General features: G+C 43.2%; 1 protein-coding gene across 1 annotated transcript; it reads right to left on the bottom strand.

Moving 5' to 3' along the window:
- Window positions 1–34: 34 nt before the first annotated feature.
- On the bottom strand, window positions 35–10696 carry pias4a (protein inhibitor of activated STAT, 4a). Its single transcript, XM_056414963.1, has 10 exons — window positions 10315–10696; window positions 10104–10188; window positions 9954–9995; window positions 9594–9684; window positions 8342–8470; window positions 6170–6275; window positions 5916–5989; window positions 5580–5740; window positions 4080–4231; window positions 35–3958 (listed from the first exon to the last, which is right to left on the bottom strand). Exons 1-10 carry the CDS (start codon window positions 10691–10693, stop codon window positions 3696–3698), a joined length of 1482 nt encoding a protein of 493 aa, XP_056270938.1. The 5' UTR covers window positions 10694–10696; the 3' UTR covers window positions 35–3695.

Below are 10696 nucleotides of genomic sequence, written 5' to 3'. Positions count from 1 at the left end.
ACGTGTGATGCAGACCGAGAGGGGACAGCACAGGCAACTTTGCAATTTTATTTCACTCCACTTGACATACAATTAATTATTCAATTAAATTCAGTTTATTTGTATAGCCCAATTTCACAAATTACAAATTTGTCTCGGAGTGCTTTACAATCTGTACAGACATCCCTGCCCCAAAACCTCACATCGGATCAGGAAAAACTCCCAAATAACCCTTCAGGGGGAGAAAAAGGGAAGAAACCTTCAGGAGAGCAACAGAGGAGGATCCCTCTCCAGGATGGACAGGTGCAAAAGATGTAATGTGTACAGAAGGACAACCAAATCAAACTACTAAAATTGTATTAAGACCCTGAGAAGACTTTTAGGACTCCATTTCACAAAAGACAACATTTATAAATCAGCCTTGCTTGCTTCACCTGGAGGTTGATCCAAACAATTTTTGGAGCACCCGAAGACGTCAAAGCTGAAAATAATGAATTCATCTCTGTGTAACAGTGTCTCTCTGGCTGAAGACAAGACTATTTTCAAAATAAAACATTGGCAGACATGTTTGGTTTTTTTAAGAACTGATTTTAATTAATTCCACACGTCAATAACAGCTGTTAGAATACGATCATTTTACAGTTTTATCCTCAACAGGCATCAAATGTGTCCCCAGGTCTGAGCATTTGGTACAGGACATAATCGCCACCTTAAAACCAGTCCTCCCAGTGCCCTGTGGCATCAGCTTCAGGTGCTGCTGCCCCTCCCAACAGCATTCTTATTGTCTGTTTGCCTGTCGGAACAACTGGAGGCGATTCAAGGCATAATAAAATATTATTTTAATTTTATTGTCTTTTAATATGAACATATAAAAAAACACAACAAACAAAACATTTACATCATGGATTGTAAGCCTCTGACCATGCTACCTTATGCATTATTATAAGAAGAGATGCCACTACAAAAGGAACAGACCCTCAGCTCTCTGGCTCCCAAACAACCCACGAACATATCTGGCTCAGTTCCACAGAAGCAACCTGCTTCACCTCTCCTCTTTAACCATAAGGCAAAGAAACGTTAGGGGGATCCACTCAAATAATGACCTTTTATACAGAGACAAGTGAACAATGGAATTTTTATATGTATAGCAGTTACTTACAAATACAAATTACCTAGTTAAAGAAAGGTATTAGAGTTCTTTACATTATATAGCTTCAAAGCGCCTTCTATAGAATTTTTCCTTTTCGGGGACAGACTGATGTATTACGGGCAACGTGCCGTCAATCAATTTTGTGGGGACTATCAACAACAAAAAAAAGAGAGAAAAAACAGTCAACGGGATATTGATTCTGTAAACCATGTCAAAGTGTCAAAAGGAGGAGGAAAAATGGAAGACCAGATTTGACTCTCCCTACTTTTCCAATCATCCTCCTCGTCGGAGGACGCACCTGCAGCGGCGAGGCCCGGATCGATGTGTAAATGTCACTTCTCTGCGCTTTTGAGCGAGGCGAAAGAAAACCAGATTCTGTGCTGATCAAACCGCAAGAAAAGGGGATGATGGAGATAAGGGGGGGGGGGGGCGTACAATGAGGAGTTCATCAGAGTCACTTCTGCTCTTGACCCCAGGAGGCGGTTGAGGGGAACTGATCACAACGGGGTCCTGGATTAATACGCACGACAATGAGGGCTTTGAAAATAAATAAGCCTGAAAGTTGGGATGACGTTATCGATGAAAGTGCAAATGGCTCTTTGCACCACAGCAACATCTTTTCTCATCTTCAAGCAAACACTGATGGCCTTCCTGCAGACAAAAACCTGAAGCCTCCACATGCAGCCCGGGTATCCTTCTTTGTGGAGCAGCCATCACATGCCGACGATACTAGTGCAGAGGAATATTAGTCGGAAGCCTACAGCATGGAGCAATTAAAGGCATTCTTTTCCAGCAAATAGATGTGACCTTATCTACATGGGAAGGCGGCCGAGGGGATTATTGGTTGAAGCAGCGCCACTTGTTCCAGACAAGACCGTTTGTAATCCAATCAATTACTTTAAGCGTGGTCGGGCCGCACTTATTGACACTTGATTAGGTTTCTTTGTGTCTGGCTTGTTGAACCCATCGTCACAAAGAACTCCGACCGGCGCTTTGACGCAGAGAAAAAAAGAAAAGGGGGGAGCGTTCATCAACCTGCACAGCCGTGGGCCCGGACCGACTTTCACTAAAACACTCCAACCACAGCAGCAGAGGGTGTCCCTCTCTCTGGAAGCGACAGCTCCCGTCTGCACGGCACAGCCAAATGCAAAAGTCAATTGATGACACACGACGGTGAAGAGAATGTGAAGCTATTAAATAAATATGATACTTCCAGAGGAGGACATCAAAATGTGGGGGGGTAACAAAAGGACGACGGCACTTCTGATTCCTGCTCCATAACGGTCGTTTTACCACAGATTGTATTCTGCCCCTGTCCATTTCTCCAACTTGAAAAACATCAAAGAAAACCATTAAATAAACGTCCCCTTCTGCCCTAGAACTACGGGCTCCAATCTTCACAACTCAACCAAAAAAAAAAAAGGCACCAAAATCTCATGTTCCCGTCTGTAAATTCTCAAAACAGATCTGCTTTGGCACAGACGCCGCACAGTAACTTAATTTCGTCAATATGCAATGCCGATACATCACTCCTCGCAAATCCTTTAACTGAAATTATGATTTACAGACTCCGCACACAACCTTTTCTGTCACTGGCACCCAGCTTGATTATCCACAAACTCTCACCCTTTAACAAAGATCCGGTCGCTGCAGAGGGAACAGGGCTGTATGGGACGATGGAATAAAAAATAAAAAATTAATCAAAAGATAAATGTAGGAAAACAAAATATCCAGTGTAAAATTCTTTCTAAGCTACTCTCTGGTCAGTCTGCTAAGATTTTATGACTGAGGTAGGTTCTCTTTAGCTAATGACAAAATAAAAATGGAAAGCTTCACACAATGAGGCCAGTATTGTGATCCGCCCTTTCATAATTTAAAAAAAAGGAGAAATTCCTGAAAAAACCCTTTCAAGCTTTGAATTCATTCTCTGAAAAAAAAGGGGAAAAAACACAATGGGAGAGGTTTTAAATTGCATCACACTCCAGATATCTCTGCCTTGTCCTCCCACAAATTTACCATGCTCCTTTTCCTTGTCGTCGTTTTTGACCTTTTACCAAAAACCGCAGAGGAGCCTCCATTTTTCAACTTGCCGGTTCATCACAAATGTGACAAACATCAAAAGACGCACACATCGAAACGCCCATTGGCTAAAAGAGCCTGTAATTCCAAGTCAAATACAAAGAGAGATGAGGTGGGAGAGAGGGAATAGTCTGGAGAGAGAGAGATGAGGAAGGAAGGGGTGGGTGGTGCACGGTCCATTCAGTCTCTTTAAGTAGAGGCCGGACGGTACGGATATTCACTGCAAGGAGACTGTTGGCCAATAGGAGTTAGAGTTGCTTCCAGTGGTGTTGAGTACAGAGAGGAATCCTAATCCCTCTAGATTGAAGATTTAACAGTGCTTGTTGAGTGTTTATGTTGACTGGATACAAACCAGAGAGCTGCTAAAAGGCTCCGACGTTTGGGCATTCGGGAGGGTCGTTGCATTGATTCCCGTGTTCCTGTCCTTTCAGCCCCCTGCCTCTCGGTCTCTGTGTGTGTCAGTCTACGAGGGGCCAGAGCCGTGGGGTCAGTAGGCAGTGACCAGGTCCTTGTCGTAGTTGTATCGGCCCCGCTTCGGGGCCGGACTGTCGGCGCTGTCCTCAGTGTCCTCGCTGTCGCCTCCTTCCCCGCCCCCTTCCTCCTCAGAGGAGGAGTCAAGAGTCAGATCTACCACCGCGCCTCCTCCCGGTGCCGCCGGTCCTCCCGCCATCCCCACAGAACCGCTTCCGGATTTGCCCGTCAGGCTGGTGCTGCTGTGGGCCGGTGAGTGACCGTTTGCCTCAGGAATGCCTGCACACAACGAGGCCAAGTTCATTTCAGATTGCGTGAAGATTTACATCAGCAAAAGAACGCAGGAGGACAATTTAAATCCACACATTGAGGACAAGAGGTTGAATGGACATGATCTTACATATATCAACGGCAGGATACTCTGGTGTGTTGCTGCGTTCTCTTTCTCTGTCCCGCTCCTTGTCATCTCTGATGGGTCGCCAGGATCCGTCGGTTAAGTACTCGATCTCCTCAATGTCCTCACTCGTCTCCTTAAGAATCTCGGATAGCAGCCTGAAATTACATTACATTACATGTCATTTAGAAGACACTTTTATTCAAAGCGACTAACAATAAGTGCATTCAACCAAGAGTACAAACTCAGAACAACAAGAATCCAGAAAGTAACATTTCTTCAAAAAAGTCGAACGACAAAAGTACCAAAAAGTAAGTGAAATACACGATGCGGCTTAGAATCGCCTCACCAAACAGAACGAAGCAAAATACTCAAATGTGGGAGCAAATCAGAGATCTGCATGTGCAGATCAGGTTATTAAATATCAAAATATAAAATCAAGTTTGAGAATTAAAATCATCAAAATAAGCTTGAACCAGTTTTATCATAGAAAACTGAAGTGTATTCATTCTGTAAACGTCTACACCGGACGAGGCTGCGGAAAGTCAAACCCAGACGGATGAGTTAAGGAAGGGACTTTCACACAAGCTTAATTTAAGGAATGCAAATGTATTCATGGCCAAACCAACACAATGTGTTCAGTGTTGGTGAAAGTAAGGGAGTGCCTGTGAAAGTTGCTCCACGCCCAAATGGTTGAAATGGTTTTATCATGATTCTTGTATATTGATTAAACTTCGGGTTCATTGGAGTTTTTTCTGCTATTCTGTTGTGTTCAAGTGTCGTCCTCATTAGTAGAAACACTGCAGGCCGATTATAGATGAACGTGTTGTACTTGGAGCTTAATAGAGCAATTTACATTTTTTGACAGTACAAACTTTTAACTGACTGGTATCAACAAAAATGTAGTCGTCAATACTAACACCAGTGGAAGTACACTATTCTCGAAACCAAGCAATACAATAATTTTCATGTACTTCAACGTACGATCCTTTATTACCATCTGCATCGTGTTTTTTTGCCAATTCATTATTAATCCTGAATGAGCCGCCTCATGTTTCTCAGCAAGTCCTAAATTTGACAATGTAACTCAATGAAACCTCCGTTTATTTAGCCGTGAAGCCGACATCAAAAGGATTTGTTGTTCACAACGGAGCATTATTAGAGACGTGATCTATCGTCCCCGTGACGACGGTAGTTCGATTCGAGCTCCAATCTTGTAGAAAAATAAGTATCGTCACATTTCAGGAATTCTGGCACGGACTCGGAACTCGTAAAGTACTTATTCTCACGTCACGCAAAAACATTCACAACCGTTAAAATGAGAACATATTAGGCTGTTGCAACTTTGATCAAGAGTCCTTGAATTGCGCCAACGTCTGAGAAGATGGAATAGTTTCCCCCAATCGGGCTTCAACACACAGAGCTAGAGTTACACACAAGTGGAAATGTTCTGCATGTTATCGAGTGGAAGACGGGACAAGTCGGCGCATGCTGCCGTCTGCTTACCCATCAATAGTTAGCAGCTCAAAGGGGGCGGGCTTGTCACAGACGGGGCAAGTCCATGTGGGCTTCTTCTCATTCATCTGCAGGAAGAAGACTGCGTCGAAACACTGGAGATGGGCGCAAGTTAAAACTCGACATGGCACACCGAGCCGCATCTTCACCAGCTGAGAAGTGTGAGAGATCGAGAGAGAGAGAGAGAAGTATGTTAGTCATCAAGCTTCCTAGAAGGACAAACATTTGTGAAATTGGCCTTTGATACTGCAGAACATCTGAAATCTAAAGAAGGTGCAGGACAATGAAGACCGACACATCCACATCCTAAAATGACGGTATACTCACGGGACAGATGAGAGACACCCGGAGGCCCGTTGTCGCAATTTCACTCTCTGGATCAAAACGTAGTTTGTCTTGGACTATTGATGAATGGGAGACAAAACATCACGGTTGGTGTCATAATAGTTTACCGGACAACATATCATCATATGTTAAATTAGAGAGTCCTACTAAAACGGTGCCAACAAACAGTTTGAGACAGACTCCTTTTGAAGTGTAGCTTTCCATTCGTGTAGGCAGAGTACAAAGGAAGCACTTACTGCGTTCGCGACAGCGTTCTGCACTCTCCACCGAGCAGAGTTTGAGTTGGCTGAAGAGGTCTGCTGCAGTGAACACCCTCACGAGATACACCGCCACAGAGTACCGCTGAGAACACAGATTCACAGGTTGTGAGCACGCATTTTAAAAAAAGGCAATCAATCTCCAATAGAGCGTACTCTGAATCTGATCAAACTGCTTGTTTCACACACTGAAAACGGACGGGATCGTTTAAAAGAGTACTTTTTACGCCGTTTTCACTGACTCGGATATTTAGCTTGAGAGGCCGCTGCAGCAGGGGAGGACATGGTTGAGGAGGACCTGATCTGCCGAGAGACTTTGCTCAGATTGACCCCAGATGCTGACAGAAAGGAGTCCTCCTGCTGTACTTGATGTCAGCGTGGGAAGTTTTTGCTGGATGCCGACGAGAACCCGGAGAGCGAGCCGTGTGCGCGTTACTATGCATGAAGGATTCACTCCAGGTTTCCCCTCCAGAAGTCAGCTGGAGACCGGCTCCAGAAATCTAAAGATAAACTGGAGAAAGGCAACCAGGACCAGCGGTGCGGTTTTTGTGATTTGATCAAAAAAAAGAGCCGCCAACGGAGCAGCTGCTCAGCGGGCAGCTGGGCACGGTAGAGAGAATAAACGTGGGGGGAAAGAACGCACATAGAGACGTAGATATTCAGTGAATTTAGGATTTATTCAACCAAACTAGAGCTGCTGATTGTTGGAACAGAGGAATCGAACCAAGACGGGTTTGGTGAGTTTTATCTCGTTTGTTTGGAATATTGTTTTTCAATCACTTAACGACGCAATTAAGCTATTCCTAGATCAGGGAAAGGGAACAACTTGAATTCAGAAGGTGCGCGGTCGTATTTTTTAGTTTAGATGAAAGAATATTTCCTTTGAGAGTTTATTTAGTTTGTTTATCAGACTAAAAGACAACTTGTGTCGAACATGCTGCTCGTGCACAATGCATCCTTGTACATGTAGGCACAGCCAGCGTGGCTCCGTGGCAGGAGATCTCAGCACTCAGTCAATATAGAGGACGGGGGAATTTATTTCTTCAGTGGACTACATTTGCCATCAGGATGTATTGGACATCCATAAGAATAAAAATAAATACATACAGGGCAGATTTTCCCTTTCACAAAACTTTAGAGATGGGCCAATAGTTTGGCTTAGTTTATAACATTGACATTCAACTTTTTTTCCCCTATTCATACTTTTTACTGTAGATTTTCAGATATAGATCAGGCCATGTATGAGTGCGGGGCTCATCCTCTCAATACACGCAGAGGGGAGACAGGTGAAGATACCGCTTTCAATATCGGCACATAAAGGCTTTGATACTATTTGTAGAATATGGTTCCAGTGATAAAGCACCATAAATAAATATATACTATATTTTAGGGTAATTACATAATAAAACAGACATGTAGCCTTGCATCTTTAATGTATGCTGAGCAATAAATGCTGGATTCCTGTGTTCCATTTAAAACAAACCAACAATCAGTTGTTTTCCTTTAAACCAGCCACATACAACACACATCTAAAGTGCTGTAGTCGGTTTAAAACTGCAGTATTCTGTATCATGTTCTGGATAAATGGAGGCTGTCGCAATACTGTTCAAACCTTGATGCCATAGCAGATCGGTTGAGACGCTCCTCTCTCCCCCATTATACAAAACTCTATAAAGCACAAGATCAAAATATATACCATACAAATCAAGTACATTTAAGTTTTGATGTTGACTATTTTCTTAACACGCACGCTATTCAGCTCTGAGGCAACTTCGGTTTACTGTCAGCTATCATGACCTGGTTTATTTACAAAAGTCTGGGATAAAAGGTTAACACAAGAAAAACTGAAACTTCGTGTTTACTTTCACGTTGCTCATCCCTAATTGGTTTACACAAGGGATCTAAAGAAAAGAATGCCAACAGAAGCAGAAGCAGCCCTCCAGCTGCTTATCTAGATCATTGCTCAGAAAAGTAGTTCAGCTCCTGAACCTCAGGAGCTTTACTTACTTTTCCTTCTTTTTTTTATACGATGCACGACTGGCAAATGAAACAAGAAATAATTGCAGGTCTCAGCTTGAGTCGGTGTACCAACACAAACCTAAGCTACGTCATAATAGGGCTACATTAAAATACTCAGCATTGGACTCTGACCTTGCCAAAGTTTCCCCAGGTGACAGTGACTCTGTTGGTGGCACTGGAGAGATGCAACCAGGGAGTAATGTTTACAGGACGACAGGGACGGCGGGGCTCCACACCGGGCTTATTAGAAGGGTAATAGCCCTGTAAACACACACAAACAATGTGTTAACATAACATCATCATCATTCCCTCTGAAGGCCTGAGATACAGTGTAGAAGACGAACTTGGGCACTTGATTGTTAGCTGTGGCGTCACTTTTTAAAACCGTAAAGCACTAAAATTGAAAAGGGAAAAGACAAGAAGCAGTTTGATTGCAAATAGTTAAAATAAAAGTTGTAGCTCAATTCTCCTACTGGAGCAAAACTGAAGGCGCCCCGAGCTCACAGCATTAAATTACAGCCACTCTTTCAGTGTTTTTGTAATCCCCTCAGAATGTGCTTCTTGGTGGTAATTTATCTACTTGTGTATATCAAATTCATACGAAACAAAGAAGCCTCCGATATCAATACTTGATTACATATGACTGAGGAAAACTCTTAACCTAGACTCCTGTTAAAAGGTGTGACGGTGTCTTCGGTTATGTTCAGCACCGTTACACAGCTTATCATAAGTGGCAATTTTGTCCAATATTTAACAAATTGATGAATACAAAGATTAAAAAACACCATATTTTATCGCAATTTACAATATTCAATCCGGTTGGACACACCATCTCCTTGCTACGGCTTTCTTACTGGCAGCAAATAACATTTTGATATTTATTTTTGGCTTGGTTTACTACACAAACATATAGCATCAACAGCATGACTAATCTCTCGTCTGCGTCTCAACTTTATCGATGCTGCAGCTACTAGGAGAAATGGTTCAACTACTCAACTGACATTTTCGTGTAGGTTGTATTTCCAGTTTTGATTGGATAACAACACACATCGTGAACACCGCAATGCAAGAGCAAGCACTTATCTGGGACGTTTAAGTTTCCCCTGACACGTGAAGAGTTTCCAGCTGAAGTTTTGCCAGTGAGTTGATGTCTTTAGGCTGGCTCCCCAATACCTGAATATCATTTATTCTTGCTTTATTTAACATCCACCTGCATTAGGTTGTAGCTAATCCATCACTACAATATATCATGACGCTAGTTTGGTTGTGACTATAGTTTGGCAGTTGACACCCTAAGTGTTGTCCTATTGACTGTATTGAAAGATAAATGACTTACAGGCATGACTGAGGAAATTATTCAACTCTGAGGCGTCAATTAACTCACCGGGACGTGACAGTATGACTGGTTAACTTTGACTGCAATGTTGGGAGGATACTGGTCTTCCTGGACACCAATGGAGTCTGTGTAACAGATTCTGCAATAGAGAGAAAAGGTTTAGCATCATGAGAATGCCGACTGTTCAACGTGCCTAAATCTATATCTGTCAAGTCTTTGGGTAATTCAGAAACTGTAGACGATTAAAGGGGAAATTAAAATGCCATTGACATGGTGAAACAATTTAAACGTTTCCCTAGATCATTCGAGAGAGAACTTCTTTTTAACAACACAGTCACTGAGAGAGCCTGCACATTCTAGGTAAAGAGATAGTGAAATATGTTTCAATGGGTTATAGTGGGAACGTACCTCAGAACCACTTGGATTGATCTCATTCCTGGACGAAGCTCACTTTGAGAGTAAAAAGGTCACAAATAGAAATGAGAATTAGGTACAGAGTTTGTAAATAAAGCTAATGTTAACAATTCCAAACAGAGGAGAAAGTTTGGATTTTCTTACCTTGCATTTCTGATCTGGTCTGCTTGACTCGGTGTTAATTCAAATATGCATTGACTGTCCTGCAGCTTCTCATTGTTCTGGGCAACTGTAAATACGTTGAGACAATCGATCACAACCACAGCCGAGTATGTGCACACGACAAATATGTGCATATACAATACAATTTATTTAAAATACAAGAACACAGAAACATCAAGCTATATACACTCACTTAGCTCTGTTGGTAACAACAGTGTCTCCAAAGTTTGGTAAAAGGGCAGTGGCACCAGCTTAACCTCGGCTGCAGTTGTGGCAGCCGGTTTGGAAATGCCGTTGAGGTAGTCTGCACCCTGAGAGGTGGCAGTGGGGGAGGAGCTGAGGCTCGAGTAGGCCACCGGAACGCCATCTGGACGTCGTGCCGCAAGCCAGCCAGATGTTTTGGGGAAGCGCGACTCGTAGAGCTGCCTGACGTTCTTCAGGAGCTCCGGGCTGTATTCGGTCTGCACTAGCCTCAGCGCACGCCCCACAAGGTCCTGTTTCAGCCCACTTTTGCTGCGGCCCATTGAGGCCAGCAGCGTCTGCAGGTCTGAGACCCGGAAACTTTTGACCATGTT

The sequence above is a fragment of the Pseudoliparis swirei genome, chromosome 5, assembly GCF_029220125.1.
Source record: "Pseudoliparis swirei isolate HS2019 ecotype Mariana Trench chromosome 5, NWPU_hadal_v1, whole genome shotgun sequence".
Classification (NCBI taxonomy): Eukaryota; Metazoa; Chordata; class Actinopteri; order Perciformes; family Liparidae; genus Pseudoliparis; species Pseudoliparis swirei.
Note: the sequence above shows the minus strand (reverse complement) of the source record. Positions and strands in the feature narration are given on the sequence as shown.